At 40.5% G+C, this 21,743-nt stretch overlaps 1 protein-coding gene across 1 annotated transcript in view; it reads right to left on the bottom strand.

Annotated features, from left to right (window-relative positions):
* The window catches only part of SLC7A2 (solute carrier family 7 member 2), a 74,127-nt gene that overhangs the window by 29,318 nt on the left and 23,066 nt on the right, over positions 1-21,743 (bottom strand). The window contains exons 2-3 of the mRNA XM_060136276.1: positions 984-1,374; positions 349-504 (exon numbers count right to left, since the gene is read on the bottom strand). Of these exons, the coding sequence (XP_059992259.1) occupies positions 349-504; positions 984-1,359 (532 nt within the window). The 5' untranslated portion in view covers positions 1,360-1,374. The remainder of the gene's footprint in view (positions 1-348; positions 505-983; positions 1,375-21,743) is intronic.

Here is a 21,743-nt window from a genome sequence, read left to right as displayed (position 1 = left end):
TTTATATCCTTCCTTATTGAAGCTTTGTTGCCATTCCTGCAAATCTCCAATTAGTATTATAAAATTTATGTACCATATCTGATTATTTAGTGCATTCCAGGTGTCACGGACTCAGAAGTACTATTTCTACCGTTCCATGTAATTTAGATTTATTTTTGAAACATACTTATCACAGAAGATAAAATGGGATTCTGGCTAGTCACAAGGCCCACAGATGTCCAATAGTAACTTATGTGTATAAGTATGCTGCCTAACCTTCGAACTCAGGTCCCAAATTCAGTGGTAACCTATTTTCCTGGGACAACTAGCCCGGCTCATCTTAGGGAGAAGTGTAATTGGTTTTCTTACCTGCTAGAAGTAATATAAGGCACACAGCAAAAAAGTCAGGATACTCTGCAAGGCCAGTATAATTCATTTTGAAGTATGTCCTGAAAAACTGACCAATCTGTTTGCTAAGAAGTTCATCAAAGGTGCCACTCCAAGCCCTTGCAACACTTGACGTTCCTTCCAAAACACAGAACGTTCAGAGAATACAAGGTCAGTGGGAGAAAATTAACATAACATCTTTTGCTACTCTATTCTAGGATAATCATGGGTTAGTTCAGACAGAATTGAACATTTTAATCACATATAAAATTATCTTGATAACTTTATAATTACACAATAGCAATGAAATGCTCAAGTCCATAACTGTGGAATCAGGCAATTTTATTTGCATTAAAGAGCTATCGTTTTTTAAGAAAGGTTTTCAAACCCACTAAGTGATGGCATATTCAGAGATGAAGCAGAATCACCGAATTTTGCAACTAGAAGGAGACACTTTATTTAGAGATGAGAAAAATGAGACACGCAGGGATCAACAGATACATTCTGATCACCTAGTCGCTAATTAATGCAGACCTATCACAGAACCCTAAGGCCGCTGATTCAGGAGTGCCATTTCTACCATTTTACCCAATTTGGTTGATTTTTTGCAAACATACCTATCACATAAGATAAAATGAGATTCCAGCCAGTGATGAAGGCCCACAGTTCTCCGACAGTAACGTAAGTGTACAAATAGGCAGACCCAGTCTTGGGAACTCGGGCCCCAAATTCAGCATAGCATAGGCCTGCCATCACGGAAGCCAGCGCAGCGATGAGGAAGGAGACCACGATGCTGGGGCCAGAATCCGCTTTGGCAACCTCGCCAGCGAGGACGTAAACCCCGGCACCCAGAGTGCTTCCAACGCCCAGGGCAATGAGGTCCATTGTGGATAAGCAGCGGCACAGTTTGGTATCTTCTAGACTGTCCAGAGTGACGATTTTTCTCCGGATCAGACATCGCGCAAAAGACAGTGCTGCTCTGCAGGGAATCATTCTGAAGATGGCAACCTGAAGAAGAGAAGGGAGGGGGTTAAAAGCTGATCTGGAACTGTCATCCGTCCAGTTACCCTCCCAGCTTCTCCGCACAGCTGTGCCACCTGATTGCTTTTACTCCTTGCTAGAGGTGTGGCCCGGAGCAATCAGAAGGAGGGCTGAATGAGCCAAAGCTGTGATTTTCTCAGCGCTCACTCTGATGTGGCCTTTTAGAAGGATCTGCCACAAATGACTTATTTGGGGAGCAAAGGAATAGGAGCCTTGGGGGATTAAAAAGATTTGCCATTTTTGCTTGTTGTTGCAATTTTTAAGGATATGCCCATAGAAATATATTCCAAGAGATGGCTTATTTGTCGTTGCTTCAGGCAAAGGGGTAAATCACCTCATCTTTCTGGTTCTCTCTCTCTTTTCTTCAATCATTCCTTGAATTCATATTTTTTTAAGCCTTATTACACGCCAGGGATTGTGCCAAGATTATGTCTAGTATGGTGTGGAACGCTGGTATGGCCTCCAGCTTTACCAGACTTACATTCTAGGTGTTGCCTAAAAGCAGGTAAAAATGCCATCGTTATGTGGTCTACAGCTTTATCAAATATGTGTGAGCTCTGCTTTCATTTCATTGTTTCATTTTAATGTGGAGCCACTTGAACCTTTTAGAATTAAAAGAATTCCCCCCAAAACATGCTTAGAATTTTCTAAATAAAACTGCTATTCACTTATGCTTTAAGTATGCATTTGTAATAAAACACACATGCTTATTCGTATTTACTTGCAATTTCTAAATAAATAAATAAAGTCAAAGTCCATGCCAAGTTTGATATATTCTTTTTTAAATGGAATGAATAAGGTAGACAGAAGGTCTCACTCCCCATACCTTACAGGCCCAAACAACCTAACACTGAAAAAAAAATTCGTCAGGTTATAAAACGTGGATTTAGTAAGGAAAAAATACACATATTATGGTAAAAAGTCTGAAGCAAAATATACCAAAATATTAACAGTGATACTGGTAATATAAATATATATTATATAGCTAATATGTTTCTAAATTTACCTCCAATGACTATGTACAACTTATATACAAAAGAAATATAAAAATGAAAAGGCACTATATGGCCTTGTCTATGGAGACATATAATTCAGAAGACTAAGAAATAACTGAGGAATAGGGAATATAATAATATATGCAGCTTCTCAGTCAATAAAGTTAAATGTATTTAACTTTTAGAAGTTCAGAGTCATGTTTACCCTGATTGCACAATGATCTACAGAGGCTGAATGTTATCCCTTCAATCTTGTTATACTCATTAGCAATAGCTTAAACTCATGAGATCACAGCTTGACATCTTCTCTGAAGAACTTAGGGCTTTCTATCCTATGAAATAAATCCTTGAACATTTCTCGACCTTAATCTCTATAAAAGAAAACTATTATTAAAACTTATTTCATTTAAAAACAATGGTTTAGGGCTTCCCTGGTGGCACAGTGGTTGAGAGTCCGCCTGCCGATGCAGGGGTACACGGGTTCGTGCCCCGGTCCGGGAAGATCCCACATGCCGCGGAGCGGCTGGGCCCGTGAGCCATGGCCGCTGAGCCTGCGCGTCCGGAGCCTGTGCTCCGCAACGGGAGAGGCCACCACAGTGAGAGGCCCGCGTACCGCAAAAAAACAAAACAAAACAAACAAACAATAAATAAATAAATAAAAATAGTAGTATAATAAATTTTCTATACTGAATCTCAATGACTTACTGCTCATAAGAGAAAAACATTTCTGGGATATGCATAATCCAGTTTCATGCTAACCTTAGTATATAAAGCTAACTCACTCAACATTATTCACACATCAATATAAATGCAAGTCCTTGATGTTGAAAGCAGCTGATTCAAAGAATATAGAGAAAAATCCTAAAGAAAAATGAAAATGAGTGAAAAGTTCCTTGATAATAAAAATAAAGTTTTGCACATCATTATCGGCCACACCACCTGGCACAGTGCCAAGCATGCCACTTCACAGATACTTGTTGAAAAATTTGCAGAAACAGACGACATCTCCCATTGTGCCCATACTTGCGCTTCCAAAGTCAAAATCTATCAAACGTCCATAAATCAAATGTGTATCAATTTCTACCCTTACCTAGCCCTTAAATAGCTATTTCTCATATAACACATCTAGAAGATAAGGAAGAGAAGTGTTCTGCTTAAAAAAGAATCAAGTGAAAAGTTGGAGTTATACAAAGGCCAACTGAGGTGGGAGGATGGCAGTTGAAGGGATTTATAAATGCTAACCTTCAATAATATTTAAGCATTTTTATACAACAGAGATGTGCAAAGATCAAGAATTAGGGATAACTGCCAACTGAAAAATGCTAAGAAATGAAGACCCACTGAATTTTAGTAATGATTTAAGATCATAGGAAAATGGAACATGTCATACACAACTTTAGGAGACAACTGAGGTACAGAATGAGGCACACCTGTTAGTCATTAATTAAATAAAACACTCTTGGTAAAGTGATGATTAACCTCACATGTTATGAATAAAAGACAAATTCTACAACTATTGCAAAGGAATCTGGAAGGAAGCAAGGAAAACTAAGAAGGAGAGTGATATGACTGTGGGTGAGCTTTTATTTATTTTTTTAATCCTTTTTTTGGTAATATGGTCACCATGTTGTTTTCGAAGTTTCTAAGCCCCACACACACAAACACAAGATAGCATAAAAATAAAAAAGAATAAGCAAGCCAACCGATAAACAACCTTCTTTGAAATGCTAAAAATAGTGAAAAGTTTTCTTAGTAACATTTACCCAAAATGAATAAATGAGTGACCCTCATCCTGTCAATAGAAAAGTGAATTTAATTCACTCCAGATTACATGGGAAGTAGAACTGTTTACAGAAACATAACAGCTTTAATCAGAGAAGATCTGATTGCTACTGCCTCTTTCCTATTAAAAATGGAAAGTATTTCATGTTCAGTTTTTCTGCGTTGCCCTGAGCAAATAAGTCAAAGCTGCCACTTGTCAAGCATTCATTTGCTTTTGAGTAACAGAAATGCAGACGTCAGAAACGCTTCTCTGAATTGACAGGTTAGGCAATGTCCTTGGCAAACAGCCTTAACTACGCACAACTGATAAAATACTGATTGCAAAAGCTATGATACAAAACCGACTTTGCAGAAATATAATGAGATGGGAAAAAGCAATGTAAAAACATACCGGGTCAATTTAATGAATCGTTGTTAAATAAACATTTATTAAATCCTAGCAGGTGTATCATATAGTCAATAAAGAAAAAAGAATCCCATGCTTTTGTTAAATATGTTTTTGTGGAGAAACACTGATATATGGAAGTAGAGTGGCAACAGGAGAATGAGAAAAAATAAGATATTTGTGTCTAATGTAATATAATTTGATATTTACTTTTTTAAAATTTAGTAACTTTTCCTTTAAAGCATTTAAAAAGATATGTTCCTTATGTAAATGGTTATGACAACCTTACTCTCATTTCTAGAAGGTCCTTTCATTGCTGAAAAAAATCCACTCATACTTATTCTTTGACACATGTCTGCATTTGCTGTCCCTGCCTGGGCTCTGGTGTGTTGTCTCATCAGCAAACGACTATGCAGTGAAAATATGCAAGGATTTTGAAGGTGATTCTATTTGGTCTGGAGGACAGAGACTGTTTTCCCAAGAGCAGACAATGATCCAAACCATCATACCCACTGTCAGCTGTTGCCACCATGACCAAGGATTGGTACTGAGTATGAACCCTACATAAATGTAAGTAAAGGACAATGATGTTAGACTTTGGGAAGAGGCCCATGCAACACTCATACCCATGACCTGAACCTTAAAATATAAAACTCTAATCAACATTCCTATGAGGTCACAAATGATTCTGGTGATACTAGAAACAGACACGTATCCTTTTTCAATAAACAGTTATTTTACTAATTGCTAAGACAGTGGCCTCTCTACTGAGGCGTAAAATATGCACATATTTGCTTAGATCTGAAAATGTAATTAGCCAACAGAAAGCCTCGGAGGGATCTGCAACAGCTCAGGCAGCAGTAAAGTCTGGGAGTGGATTTAATGAGCCTGGTGATAGATCTTTCTGAGTCCCTTCCCCCATCCCCAACCCTAAGTATAACAGTTTTAAGACATCTAACTCCCCGATGGAGCCCTTATTAATTCTTGCCAGAAAGCTAAATTCCCTCCTCAGCAACTTGGAATTATCCCCTTCTCAAACTTCTTCAATCCAGGTTGTAAACTTGACCATGTAGAGTTTTAGGTCAAATAAATCCCTAGGCCTGATGATATAACAACACTATATAGAGAGCAGACCTCTTTTCCACTAACCACAGAAATCTTGCAAAATCTGCTAATTACAGTCAAAAGTTGATCCTGGATTTTCACTTCGGTTCGAAAGTTGGACGTAGCATTTAGCTGCACAGAAATGCAGCTCCTCCCCTACATAAAGGCTGAAATTTCAAACTTAATCCTCAGTATCAGTATCACAGGCCCTGACAACAAATCTTACGGGAGATAGGAGCTGCGGGGGCAGGCATTCCAACAAACCCTCACTGGGTGCTCTCCTCCGAACCCTATAACCAACTTTCCTTTCTCATGTGATTGCTGGTTTCATGGTGAGATATTTGCACTTTCTGTTTTGGGCCTGATAGGGAAAAAGGGATTAAACCATGTTAAGCCTGGGAACTTTGCCCCATTGTGTGTGTGTGTTTTCTCTGAACTAGAGCTTTGGGGTTTGCAATCTCCAAACTCAACATCAATTACATTTCTATAACTTTTTTTTTAACATCTTTATTGGAGCATAATTGCTTTACAATTATGTAAAGGGTGTGTTAGTTGCTGCTGTATAACAAAGTGAATCAGTTATACATAAACATATATCCCCATATCTCCTCCCTCTTGCGTCTCCCTCCCTCCCACCCTCCCTATCCCACCCCTCTAGGTGGTCACAAAGCACCGAGCTGATCTTCCTGTGCTATGCGGCTGCTTCCCACTAGCTATCTGTTTTACATTTGGTAGTGTACATATGTCCATGCCACTCTCTCACTTCATCCCAGCTTACCCTTCCCCCTGCCCGTGTCCTCAAGTCCATTCTCTACGTCTGCATCTTTATTCCTGTCCTGCCCCTAGGTTCTTCAGAACCATTTTTTTAGATTCCATATATATGTGTCAGCATACAGTATTTGTTTTTCGCTTTCTGACTTACTTCACTCTGTATGACAGACTCTAGGTCCATCCACCTCACTACAAATAACTCAATTTCATTTTTTTTATGGCTGAGTAATATTCCATTGTATATATGTGCCACATCTTCTTCATCCATTCATCTGTCGATGGACACTTAGGTTGCTTCCATGTCCTGGCTATTGTAAATAGAGCTGCAATGACATTTCTATAACTTTAAAGTTCAGAAAATATTTTCAAATTTTACTGTAGGCTAAATAATTTAGTGAAAGGGGAAAAAAAGATATGGACATAATACCATGGAATTATTGATCTTTCTTTCATTCCTCTTACTTTTAAGAGATTAATTTCTCATAAAATACACCAGAAGTACAATGCAGGATAAAAGATAATCAGAAATGGTAACTGTTCACTTTGGTAGGTAAAAAACAAACAACAACAAACTTTTGCATTCAAACCTAAAACCTTTATTTTTCTGGAAAACAAAATACCCTTTCACATACATTTCACTTATATTTGGTCCAAAACTTATCTTTTCACCAAAGCAAAATTTCTGAACAGTATCATCCTCCAAAGTTTTCCCCAGATAGGTGAACACAAATGCAGAAATAAGTAAAAGTGAAGGACACAACTGAGACCACTATAAAGTCACAATCATTGTGGCAATAATATTTATGTTTCCTCCCCTTTTATATTAAATCGGTACTACCAGGAAGTTAAACTATTTCAAGATTTCTGACACAGAATCCAGACACAGACAAGCATCTTTCTAAGGACATCCGAAGCAAACAGCCGATGGAGAATTCTAGTTTGTACAGGCAGCTGGTGCTTCAAAACACGTCAATCCATTTAGCTTTATTAAAGGCCAAATTACAGGAATAAGGCATACCTAGCTGTCTCATTCAAATAGATGCAGAGCAATTTAAAAAATTAAGCGTCCAACTTTTGTTTTAGGGTTGGAGAAGAGAGGAAGTAAAACAAAAAAGAAAAGAAGAAACAGAGCCCCCAGCAGCTGGGTAATCAGAGTACCTGCCCAGTCAGCGACCCACTCACAGTCAACGATCTTGGTGGCTCGCTTCAGCCCCGGGCAGACGCCCGTTCCCATTTAGGCTGAGCAGTCTCCGGCTAATAAATCACTCCAAATGCCAGAGGGTACCACCTGTTCCCATGCTCCAAGCAGCAACTGAAGGAAGTGTCCTTGGCTAAGCCCAGTCACCCTTTACATGCCATTTCAAACATCAAGAGATACGCTTTGCAAAGGTATTTCACACCCGTCACTACTCTGCGAAGTGCTAGGCTATTAAAGAGGCTAATGTTTGTTGACCACTTACTGTGTGCTTACTAAGCCCCTTTAATTTATTCTTTCATGAACCTTCACAATATCCCCATAAGATCAGGACTCACATAGTATCGATGAGGAAACTGAGGCAGACAGAGGTCAGCCAATGTCACAGGTAGACGTGGAGCCAGGGATGAACCCAGCAGGCATGACTTTGGATCCTTTATTCACAGCCAGTAGGTTGAGCTGCCATCTTGCCAGACAGCTTAGTCATTGTCCACCTGCCCACACCTCCTTGGAAGAGAATCTGCTCTCCTCATAGCACTCTCCTCCCATCCCCCAAGCCACAGGTAACCGGACCAGACACCTGACTCTGGGTTTAACAGCCAAAGGCCAGGTACACTCATTCAATATTCTTGAAAATCTGAATGACACCATTGAATGGGTCAGGTCCTTCCTGATGTTGAGTGTGTGAGCCCTCTGTATCCATTCAACAAACTTCCTGTTCACTTACTCTATTTTGAGTGATCTCTGTTCCCTGAAACCAGAGGCAACTGATGAAGATCAAGGTGGTATCAGTAGGGCTGGCTCCAGCAACCTTTCTCCTGATTTCAACCCTTCAAATCTTCTGCTACTTCCTGCCATATCTGGTGGGTTTCCTGATAATTCCTCTTCTTTCTAGAGCAGGTGTCCTGATGGAATAACTTGAATTTGTTTATATATTTCTCCAATAAGGTACCCATAGAGTTTAATATGCATTAGGTCTGTCCTTTACGCACACACACAGACGTATATACCCTCTACCTGAGAAAGGTGACTTTATATAGGGCAGAGAAAATCTGTTCTTAGACATACATCCAACCTGGGTTCCTGGTACCACTATTTCTCCAATGCCCACTACTGAGCCAGGAACATCCTCCACCTTGTCAAAGACCCAGAAATAGCAAACAGAGGCTCTATAGCGCTTACTAAAGATGTTTAAAACATTTTGTTCACCAATGAATTATAGTAGTAAACCAGTAGCAGAGCCATTATTCACCTAATGAAGGGAGGGAAAATAAAGGAAGCACTGGAAATATTTTATCATACTCGAGAGGGTTTTTAAGAGTTTCCTGAGTCACAGAAGAGAAGTTTCTCCACAGCCCTGCCTGTAGACCTTAACATTAGTGGGTTATTTTTTGTTAAAAATTGCAGATTTCCTAAAAGCACTTTTCACCCTTTTATTAGTTCCACAAATACTTCGGTGCACACCACTAGGCACTGAAACAGCCATGAACAGGCTGCCAAAATTTCTCCCCTCACGGCACTTACAGTGGAGTGGGCGGCGCAGACAGCGGCCAGTTCAATATCATGAAGCAAATGCTTCTGCACAAGGGAAGGCGAGAGGGGCCCACAGTGAAACCACAACTCAGATTGGGACTTGAACCCAGCCAGAATTCAGACTGAGACTTGAACCCACGGTCTTTTTTTTTTTTTTTAACATCTTTATTGGGGTATAATTGCTTTACAATGCTGTGTTAGTTTCTGCTTTATAACGAAGTGAATCAGTTATACATATACATATGTTCCCATATCTCTTCCCTCTTGTGTCTCCCTCCCTCCCACCCTCCCTATCCCACCCCTCCAGGCGGTCACAAAGCACCGAGATCACACACCTCATCTTAGGACTGACTGAAGCTCAGGTTCTTTATGTCTCATCGCAGAAAGAATTCAGTGAGAGACAAAGTGATAGATAAGAAGTGGATTTATTTAGAGAGATACACACATTCCATAGAGAGAATGAGGTCTGTCTCAAAAGGTGAGAATGGCCTTGGGAGAAACACACTCCACAGACAGAGTGTGGGCCATTTTCATCTCAGAAGGCAAGAGGGCCTGAAATACAGGTGGTTAGTTTTCATGGACTGGGTAATTTCATAGGCTAATGAGTGGGAGATTATTCCAACTATTTTGGGGAACGGGAGGGGATTTCCAGGAATTGGGCCACTGCCCACTTTTTGCCCTTTTCTGGTTGGCCTTGGAACTGTCATGGCGCTGGTGGGTGTGTCACTTGGCTAGTGTGTTACAACGAGCATATAATGATGCTCAAGGTCCACTAGAAGTCAAATCTTCTGTCATCTTGGACCTGGTTGGTTCTAACCCATTTACGTCACATCCTCAAGGGCTACGTCATTCTTTTAAACGTTGTGCTCTGCCCCCTTCCCTCTTGTTTCAACAGGAGGGGCTCCTCACTCAGACTCTGACTGGGGTTCAGGTGGTCAGAGGAACTTTCCTAGAGAGAGCTATGTCTAATCTGAGGCCTTTGAAATGATGAGTTGGATTTAGCCATCTGAAGGTGCAATGGGAAGGAGGCTGGGGGGGAGTGGTGGGATGATGAGTCCTCTGAGCTGAGGGAACAGCAAATGCAGAGGCACAGAAAGTAGTTTCATGCATATAGAGCTCAGGGGCTGGGGGAAAAGCTAGAGGGAAGTAGGGGTAAGCAGAGGCGTCCCCAGGCCATGCAGGGGGCTTGGACTTGACCCTGAGGGCAGTGGGGAATCCCTGAAGGACTTTAAACCAGATACACAACTTGACAATTATTGTTCTGATTGTGTTATACGGAAGGGATGAGAAAGATCAAGACTGGAGTTAAGGGGAAGGGTAAACAGGCTACTGGGATAATCTGGGCACGAGGGACTGTGATCTGTACCCTTTTCTAGGGTAAAGGCAGTGGGGTGAAGAGAAACGGATGGGCTACAGTGCCCTTTAGGAGGTGGAGGATATAGGGGTTGATGACTGTGTGGATCTGGGACCCAGAGCTGCTGGATGGTTTGTGTGCCTTTTATGAGGAATTAGCAAGAAGGAGGTTCTTTCTGACCACTCTGATTTTAAGGAATGTGTGGAATTGCCATGTGGTTTCAGCAAAGCTCAGGAGAGCACAGAAGACAAGAAATCTGAGAATGATCAGCATAGAGATGATAGTTAAATAGACAGTATCACCCAGGGAGAGACTGTACAGGAGAAGGGAAGGAAAGGAAATACCAAAGATGTACACTTTTTTTTTTTTTTTTTGCGGTACGCAGGCCTCTCACTGCTGTGGCCTCTCCCGTTGCAGAGCACAGGCTCTGGACGCGCAGGCTCAGCAGCCATGGCTCAAGGGCCTAGCCGCTCCGCAGCATGTGGGATCTTCCCAGACCCGGGGCACGAACCCGTGTCCCCTGCATCGGCAGGCGGACTCTCAACCACTGCGCCACCAGGGAAGCCCCGAGATGCACACATTTAAGGAATGGGAAGGAGGATGAGGAGTGGGAGGGGGAGGGGGAGGGGGAGGGGGATGGAGGGGAAGAAGAAGGAGAAGAAGAAGAAGGAGACGGAGAAGGAGAAGAACCACTACCATCCCCCACAGAGGAGCTGGAAAGGAGAGGCAGGAGTGACGGAAGGAACCAGGAAAAGTTCTGACCCAAAAAAGGAGTGAGCTTTCAAGAAAGAAGGAGTGGTCATCAGTGTCAGATGGTGCTCGAAATGAAAGGACAATGTTTGAACGCTGCAAAATTTTGGGCAGTGCGGAAATGAAAGCAATACGTTCAGGTGCCTTTTTCAAGCCAATGCCCTGAGGGGTCCATGGAATCAAGGAAGAGCGTTTTATACAGAAGAAACTTAATCTGTTTAGATACCAATGGGAAAGTGCCAAGAGAGAGAGGTTGAAAATCCAAAAGGGAGAATGGATAAAGCAAGGCTCTTGAGATGTGGAAGACTGAGATCGGTGCTGGGTTCAAGAGCTGAAATTAGGTAGAAGGAGAAATGGCATCGCCACCTTAAGAGTCAAGAAGGAGAACAGTGCGGGACGGAGTGCAAGTTTGTAGGCTAGGCGATCGGCTGTTGAGCTCTTATTCTATTTGCAAGCTCCAGAAATCCAAACCTTATAAGGCATGTATTTTATAGATAACAATAAGAAGGGATGAAGGAATCATGTCCGAATGAGTTCAGTATAACTTTATACAAGGACAGTTTTGTGTTTTCACCATTTAAAACTTGCACTCCCATTCTAAACACAAAAAAATAAACAGATAGTAACTTTAAATATATGCTTCTACGACATAGTTAAAATTTCCATGTCAATCTCTTTGAACTGTCAGAAAACTAAACACAGGAGTTTTTGGCATGACGTTTTCCCGAAACAAGGTATTCTAGATGAATGGGCTCTCTAGATTACTGAGATTATGTGTTTAAATCTGTATATCTTTGATGATTGTTGATCAAATCTTGCCACAATTCAGTGATCCTCCTAAACACTACTGAATTTGATGACGGCTGTCTGCTACGGTACCAGGCATGCAAGCTGCCCGTCTTTACAGGAAGGTGATTCATTCCGTATTACTTCTTAAAAAGCTGTTTAATAAGACTGACAGAACTGTTTTAAAAACAAACAAATAAATACTCGCTATTACCTTAATTCCAATTTTAATCCACCGTCCACACAAATTAGAATCAACTCAAGGATGCCAAGGAAATCCAGATGACCTGGACGAACCCATGCTGTCAACAAAGAGCCACTGCTCAAGAAGTTTATTTTTACTTATTTCTGGATTAGTAGCTGAATTTCAGATTAAAGATGCTAGAAGTACATTCATGGACTAGGAGGTGTGTTAAAAGTACAAGAAAGCTCTTTTTGTCTGAAGGCAAAAACTGAGAAGTCCTTTAGAACACTCTGATTTCTTCTAATCATTCTCTTTCCAGAGCCAAAGTATCCCTCTTAATTCACTTACCCCACACCCTCCTCAAAAGGCTACCTAATTTAGTTGTTAGAATGCAGCCACTTTTGTTTCAATGCTAGGCAAAATTCCTTCCATCAAACTGTGGCAGAAAAGGAATTCAACCAGAATTCACATTCGTTTTTAATTCATGTTCAAGAAATTTAGATGGATACCATGTCGAGTATACTTATGGTTTATGGTTTTGCTGTAAAGTCATTTCTTGAAAAACAGTCATTTTTGAAACTGTATTTTTAATTTTGAAAAGCATGTTCTGATTTGGTACTTCTTAAAATACAGAAACAATATATCACCAGAGATTTTTATCCTTAGCATCTTGGCAGATTGCTGAAACACTGTTATTGGCTGAGAGGTTTGGAAATTCATGTTGGCTTCCAAATAAATCTGAATAAAACCTTTCTATTATGTGCTCAGAGAAAGTAATTAAAACAGTGCCAGCTCTTCATCATCATGATTCAAAGCCTCTAAATTCAAGTTTAGAATATGCAAACTAAGAAGAATTTTAAAAATTAAAATAACTTGAAATGGCGAGGTCCTTAAAACTGAAGTCTGATAGTCTTGTCACATTTATATTCTACTTATTAATATGCAGTAACTACAAACAACTTCTCCAACTTAAGCTTTCACCAGATTTTTCTATTTTTATATCATTGCATAGACTGAACTCAACTGATCAGTTGCTTAATGACTGTCAATTTCTCTAAAAAAATCAAGCCTTAGAAATTAAAAAAAAAAAAGGCAATTTCTAAATAATATTCCAGGGGGCAGGGGAGATACAGGCAGAGGGAGAAAGACAAATACAACAGACCATTATCATATAGTGTGCTTGTGGGTAAGGGAAGTCCAGGGCACTACCAGAACACACAGAAGGGAGTGCCCTGTTCAGGGGGCTGGGGTGGGTGTCAGCAGGGGAGTCTTCCTGGGGAAGCCATGACTGATCTGATTCCTTATCCATTCTTCCATTCCAGAATTTATTTTTTTTAAAAAAGGCTGAATACCGCTTAAGGAGTCCTTAGAACAAAGAATACAAATATGAAAATCAATATTGAATTTTTCTAATAAAGAAGCAGTATCCAAAATCTTTAATATTCATTTTGAAATTGACAATTTATACAATCAGCCATTTCTTAAAGTCAGTTATTTAAAACTTCAATTTTTCTTCTCTTACTTTATTTGAAAAAACCCTTTTGGTGGGTGGGAGGGATAAATTAGGAGTTTGAGATTAACAGATACACATTACTATATATAAAACAGATAAACAAGGACCTACTATAGAGCACACGGAACTATATTCAATATCTTATGATAACCTATAATGGAAAAGAATCTGAAAAAGAATACACATATAACTGAATCATTTTGCTGTACACCTGAAACTAACACAACATTGTAAATCAACTACACTTCAATAAAAATATTTTAAAAACAAAAAAAAATTTCTTGGAAAAAGATACTGAATTTTATATAAATACTTAATAACAACTAAAGTTACTTCCCTAATAAATAGTAACCAATCCTTAAAATAATCATATTAATTTGCAAATTCTTAATCAGAAGTTCCTGGAAATATCTATCTTGATTTTTAATTTTGAATAGCAATACCTTAAATTACTATATAATTTAATATTCCTGTTATTTCATAATCTTCTAAAAACTCTATTTGGTAATCAATGATTAATAAGAGTTTTCTAAACAAACAAAGTATTTAAATAATGTGTGAAGAACGGGCTCTATAAGGAATAGGATTTATAAAAACAAAATATATAAAGCATTGTAAAACCTCCTGCTATTTAAGCAGAAATTTAAAATATGTATACACAGATAACTACTACTCATCAGGTTACTCAAATTTTGTTTTTCCTTTAAAGAAAAAGAAAAAAAATATGTTCTCCTTGTGATGCGAACTCAGGATTTACTCTTAGCAACTTTCAGATATTAATCATGTTGTACATCACATCCCTAGCACTCATCTAAAACATTCATCTTTAATCTTTTTGTTACTAAAAAATAAAACTGTAACTTGGCCTCTCTAATGGCTCTGTACTACAGTCTGGCAATGGTGTCCCTGAAGTATTAAAGTAAGAAGAAGGCGGCACTCTCCTGCTGCTTCTCTGCAAAGCAAAGAGCTGTTTCATCTGATCTTCACAGTATTCAGCACCAAGATGCAGAGAGAGAAATATCTCCCGTGGGGCTCTGATTCCTGCTCTGTCCAGGAAACCAGCACTGTTATTTCCCAACCCTGACTTTAAATGAAACCATACCATGCAGAGACTTGTAGATGGATTATTTTGGTCAATCAGGGCTTAGTGTCCATAATTTTAAAATATGCTTGGAAAGGTTTATAAGTATCAGCACACTCCTAAGTAAGAGAGAATTATGAAATATGCAGCATGAGCTGAATGTTAATGCTTCAAACCTATCATATCTAATCTACCGTATCTAATCGGCCTCCTGCCAACTTCTCCAACTGGAACAATCCAGCCTGGGTTTCAAAACCACCCCTCTGTCATCTGATCTCAGCCTGCCTTCCTAGCCTTATCCTTTGCTACCCTCCACATGAATACTGTAATCCAATTTGTCCATCAACTGCCCCTAGAATACTGCCCTCTTGTCCACACACAGGTGACAAGATTTATGGACCTGTCTGATTCTGGTTGCCCCCTTGTCCTCTAGGGAGGGTTCGGTTCCCAGGCCTTCTGAGCTACTGCAGGGACAGCAGGAAGGTTCTTTCTTGCCTGTCAGCCAGCTCCTGAGCTTTCCTTTGACTCAAGGAAGAAAAAACCCACCTTATGCTCAGCAAATATAAAGCCAAGAAGCAGGCTGATTTATATAATAAAGGGCTGGGGGTGAGAGGAGAATCCACGCCTAGAGAGAATCCACCTGGCAGAGAGAAGTGGGGAGGAGAGGAGAGGGTTTGGAGAAGTGCTGGTATGGAGTATGAGTTGGATGTCCTTCAGGAGATACAAGTGCATGTGGAAATTCCTTTCAAATATACTTTGGGCAGCTGGTCAGCGTTTCTCTGAGTATGACCGACCTCCCCCACAAAAGAGTATGGCTCCCGTGGCACTCGGGTAGGAGGGACACTTGGTTTATGCTACGTGCCCTCCTATGCGCCCTCCTGCTCTCTCCCTGCCAGAGAAGGTAAAATTGCTGGTTTGGTATAAAACAAAATGTACACATTTACATACCATCACTTCTAAATAGGATTTATTCAGCTTAACAGAAATGACTGGCAACAGATCCCTGGAAACAAATTTAATAGAACAAGTCAAGTAAGGGCAGCTGAGAGAACGTCAGAAAAGGAATGAGAGAGTTGTACCAAAGATGTGAGGTTAAGGATAATTGCTGTAATTACAGCAGAGGGTCAGGAAAGACAAATGCATCTAAATAATTCTGCAGTCTTCTTTGAGATATAACTGACATATAACATTGTATTACAAAGATGTTTTAAATGAATTCAGTTACTTAGTAATCTCCCAATGATATTTAATTTTAAAGCCCTTTTAATGCTCTTACTTTTTAATTATAAAGTACGAGGAAATGTATTTTAGAAATCTTAACATCACACTTGAACCCCTAGTGGATACTACACTGAGTTTCCTTTTAATGTCTTCAGAGCTCCTGGTCTCTCCCCGCCTCCCGGCTTCCTGCACAGAGGACCTTAGAGGCAAACACCCCTCACTCCACGTTCACTGCAGTATCCCTTGCATCTCGGACGGGTGGCCATCCTCCACGGGCAAACACTTCTCAAGGCTCCTGCTCTCAACTTGTGTAGCTCCCACTGCTAGAAGACCCTTTTTTTACAGAGCCCTCCTGTAACTCCTACCCATTGGCCTAATTCTGCCCTAAGAATAAAGGCAGAAAGTCCTGCCATTCAAATAATTCCAAATGGCTGTCATCCCAAGATTCCTCTCCACGCAGATAAATACATTCATTCAAAGTACAACACTGATAAACACTAACTTAAAGTACGACACTCCCAGCAAGTCAAAGCATTCCATATGTGGTCAAGCAAGTACAGAGTCTAATTTATTACCTTCTCCATTCTATATACTTCTATCATTCTTTCTGTTTTTTTATTAGTCACCTCAAACCATGGCAACACAGTGCGCAGAGCTCCTCTGGGTCTGGCGCCTCGCCATCTCCTCGGGACATCTCCTGCCTCTTCCTCATACCCTTGTGCTACGCGGGGCTTTCCTTTTAATGTCCTCAGAACTCTGAGCCTCTTACTGCGTCCAGGCTTTCTGCATAGTCGCTGCTCCTTTCTGGAAAGTTACTCTTTCTCCTCTTCTCCTGGAGACCTCCCAATCCTCCCTGACACCCTCCCCCAAGCTAAATTAGGTCACGCTATTGCTTGTGCTCGCAGCACTCCGTAGTTTTGTTTTGTTTTGTTTTGTTTGCGGTACGCGGGTCTCTCACTGTTGTGGCCTCTCCCGTTGCGGAGCACAGGCTCCGGACACGCAGGCTCAGTGGCCATGGCTCACGGGCCCAGCCGCTCCGCTGCACGTGGGATCTTCCCAGACCGGGGCACGAACCCGCATCCCCTGCATCGGCAGGCGGACTCTCAACAACTGCGCCACCAGGGAAGCCCTTTTTTAAAAAATTTTTATTGGAGTATAGTTGCTTTACAATGCTGTGTTAGTTTCTGCCGTACAGCAAAGTGAATCAGCTATACACATACATATATCCCCCTCTTTTTTGGATTTCCTTTCCATTAGGTCACCACAGAGCATTGAGTACAGTTCCCTGTGCTACACAGTAGGTTCTCATTAGTTATCTATTTTATACACAGTATCAATAGTGTATATATGTCAGTCTCCATCTACCAATTCATCCCACCCCACCCCTTTCCCCCTTGGTATCCATACGTTTGTCTCTATGTCTGTGTCTCTATTTCTGCTTTGTAAATAAGATCGTCTATACCAATTTTTTTCAGATTCCACATACATGCGTTAATATCCGGTATCTGTTTTTCTCTTTCTGACTTACTTAATGTAAGGCCAGACACTATAAAACTCTTAAAGGAAAACATAGGCAGAACACTCTTTGACATAAATTGCAGCAAGATCTTTTTTGACTCACCTCCTAGAGTAATGAGAATAAAACAAAAATAAATGAATGGGACCTACTTAAACTTAAGAGCTTTTGCGCAGCAAAGGAAAACATAAGCACTCTGTACTTTTACGACACTTTTTCTTTATCACAATCATACTCAGCTACCTGGAGGAACATGTTTTACTCCTTGTTATGGGTTGAACCCATTTAAAAAGAAGAGAGAGAGATGCTGAAGTCCTAAACCCTTATACCTTATTTGGTGACATTATTTGAAAACAGGGTCTTTGCTGGTGTTACCAGATTAAGATTAGATCATTAGGGTGAGTCTTAATCCAATATGACTGGTGTCCTTATAAGAAGAGGAAAATGCTGTGTGAAGACACAGACAGATGGGAAGAATGCCATGTGATGACAGAGGCAGAAATTGGAGTGACGTAGCTGCAAGCCAAGGAACACCTACAATTGAGGACCACCACCAGCAGCCAGAGGGGGAAAGAAGGGATTTTTCCCTTCACACTTCAGAGGAGCGTGGCCCTGCTGCCACCTTGATTCTGGGCTTCTAAGTTTCCAGAGCTGTGCAATGATACATTTTTGTTATTTTAAGCCACCCAGTTTGTGGTGCTTTTGTAATGGCAACCCTCGGAAATGAATACACTCTTTTACTCTAAGTTTCTGGAAAGGAAGGTCTATATTTTCTTCATTTGCTGCATTTTCACTGTACTCATAGTGATTAAAATATAGAGAGGAGTGCAGTACACATTTGTTCCGTGAATGAATGACTCATACTTGGTTTCTAGTTAACTAAAACCTTGAGGTCTTTTTTTCTCAAAGACATCAACATAGACTGGTCTTCTTGATTCCATTTTATTTCATTGATTATTTTCAAACCTAAATTCAGAATTTTAAGTTTCATATTATTTGAGATTATGTGTAACATAAATCCATCCATCAGTGTATTAAGCATCTTACCTATCTTTATGTCACTGCAAATTTAACAAGAATGACTTCTACCTTAATCCAAGTAAATGATAAAAATGTGACAGGGCAAAGGACAGAGTACCATGGCATGCCACCAAGAATGTCCCTCCAAGCTGGTATCGACCCATTAATCAACACTCTAAGTATATCGTGCAAACAACTAGAGACCCACATTTCTCTCCTGCTTATCCCAAGGTTATCACAACACATGGTATTGAATGCTTTGCCGAAATGCTAACTGTTATGTTTAAACTTTTGAATTCCACCATTCTGATAACTACGTAACAAAGAGGGTACGCAGTTCGTTAGGCATAACTGTTCTTTATGAACTCACGATGCCTTTTGGGGACTGGTCACTTCTTCTCCAAACCACACCGCACAGTCCTAGAATTTTTCTGGTGAACTGTATCCAGCCCCCTGATCTGTGGTTTCCAGGATCTACATTGGCCTCCGTTTTGAAGACAAGGGTTACTGTCTCTTTCTTGCTGCTCCCTTTCTTGTACTTCAGGGCACCTCCAAGATGACAGATGGTCCCGCTACACTCATATCTACAAATTATTTTAATATTGCAAGATGTAATTCATCCAGGCCTGAAATTGTGAGATAGTTTAAAGCAGCTGCATTCTCTCTCACCAATTTGGACCTCAGCTTCCCTTTCAATTATGTGTTCTATCCTTCTGGTCAGAGAGCCACCCTTCTCCTAAATACAAGGGCGGTTCTGCCTTCCCTCAGTCATCTATTGCTACCACTCTAAGGTCGCCCTTATTTCTCCTTCCTGATTAAATATTTCATAAAGATTCAACTCAAACATTCCTTTGCTCCTTTAAATAGATTCATACTTTATTCTTCCACCTTTGAAGTCTGAGTCCCTCAAATGAATTCCTGTGACAGCCACAATGAACCTTTCTGGTGTGTGCCCTTCTCATTCCTCACTCTGAGCATTCACTATCCGATTAGGATTTTGATTATACAATCGTCCCTCGGTATCCGCGGGGGACTGGTTCCAGGACCGGCCGTGGTTACCCAAATCCACTGATGCGCAAGCCCCATGATCAGCCCTACGTATTCACAGGTTCCCTATTTGCGGGTTCCGCATCCGCAGACACGGAGGGCCAGCTCTATTTGTCTTTTCTTCTTTCCAAACATTATTACATACAGTCCATGAAATTATATCCGTATTTTCTCTGAGTATTTAAAAGTCTAACTTTTAAAAATCTAGAGTACGTAGACTGAGTCTGCCAGATGGCCGTTAGGGAACATTCTAAGGTTTAAACAAATAATTTCCTTGTCACCAAGAGACAAACATTTTGTGAATATCTCCAAAAAGTAGAGCTTGTGCAAATTCTGTGAACCGCCTAAGCTACTACTTGGCCTCCCTATTTCATTTATCTTTGGTCAACAAAGACCAAGTTTGTTTAAGAATCTTTCACAGGAAGGTTTCAACGAATCCCGCTTGCGGGAAGGTCGTTGTTTGCAAGCAGCAAAACAACGTTTCATCATCTACGGCCCTCACACCATCCAGTTGCTTAATGTACTCTGAGCGCAACCTCACAGGCACCCAGCCACGAACAGAGGTGTAGAAGGCAGGATTCTACCGTGGTCATTTGAAGGTAAGCAGCTCACTGTCGAATTAAAACTCTGGCAAACAAACCCTCCTGGATTATCACTTGTGCCTCCCTCAGGACTTGCCTGCAGTTCTCCAAACCCGTATCTGTGTAGTGTCCTGTTTCTAGGACAGCTTTCTGGGAGTGTAAAGATAATTTATTGAGGAATCAGAAGAAAATGCAACAAATACTAACAATTACAACTATGATTTTTGGCCACTTTCTTGCTTCATATTCCAGAGCTTACTTACTTGGTTTTCGAAAAGACTTCCAAATACTTCCTTTTTCTTCAAATAGAGAAATACTTATAAGCAAAATGTTATCTCTAATGGGGCAGACTAAGGATCCAGCACATTTAGGACACCCAGTGAAGGATATTATTCAACTTGAAAAGTCAAGGCAAACTCCTCTGGTGGGCTGAAAGGATAATAACACAACTGTAGCCAAAATATGGGGAAAATACATAGAAACATGGTTCCACGCTGCATTACAACTTTATCTAGGTGCAGGGATAGAGTCTAGTTCTGAGTCATCTTTGACTCTTGCCCCAATCAATAATTTTTGGTAATTTCTCCACTTCCAAAAGTTAAAGTGCTATCACTGCGCACAGCCGAGGAGGCACAGGGCAACTAACCACGTGTGCTAAGAACTTGTTTCTAGTGGCATATTGTGGCTCTGTACTTTTCCCTGCTGCAAACAAACTAGAAAAAAAAAGTCAGGACTAGATGTGAACGTCACAACCATGTACATAAATGCATAAACACTTTAGCTAATTATTGTACTCATTCCTGAAGCAGGGATTGAAGGGAGAAGGGGCAGACAAAATGCTTTTCATTTGCCTCTTTTCAATGGCAATAACCACAAAACAACCACTAGGATCCCCCCCTTCCAGGCATCAAATAGAAATTTGAGATTATTTTGCCCTCATGTAAAATTAAACACTTTAAAAATTCTAATGAGATCAAGTGTAATGATAATATTACCATCCACACTCATTTGATTCTAAAGCTAAGTGACAAAAGCAGACTCCTAAAAACCACCCAGAGGGAAGACCTTGGGGTTTGAGAGGCAGGTGGACCAGTGTTTACTTCTTAGCCCTCATCTCCTCTCTGGTAAAATGAAGATATTCTCATAAGATGGTTTTGAGGATCAAATGAGATAATGCATGTGAAGGGCCCACTACAGAGCACTCAGTGGATGGCAGAGGCTGTTGTTAATTTATTATTATAATACAAATGAAGGACCCAAAGACATGTGTTTGACATTCATGTCTTGGAACACCAAAAAGAGTCCGTTTATAAAAGCCACTTACTTTTATTTTAAAATATTTGTAGGTACATAGAAATTAGGATTTAGAATGAAACTGATTGCCAATCCAGTGCTCTAGATTTAAAGGAGAAAACTGAGGCCCAAGGACTTTTTCTGGGCACACAGATAGCTAAGGAGACTGGCTCAGGCTTCCCCATTCCACCCTACCTCTTGGGTAGGACAAAGGGAGTTAAAGTA

Source organism: Lagenorhynchus albirostris, chromosome 21 (assembly GCF_949774975.1).
Source record: "Lagenorhynchus albirostris chromosome 21, mLagAlb1.1, whole genome shotgun sequence".
In the NCBI taxonomy this organism is placed as follows: Eukaryota; Metazoa; Chordata; class Mammalia; order Artiodactyla; family Delphinidae; genus Lagenorhynchus; species Lagenorhynchus albirostris.
This window is presented reverse-complemented; position numbering and strand designations above follow the sequence as displayed.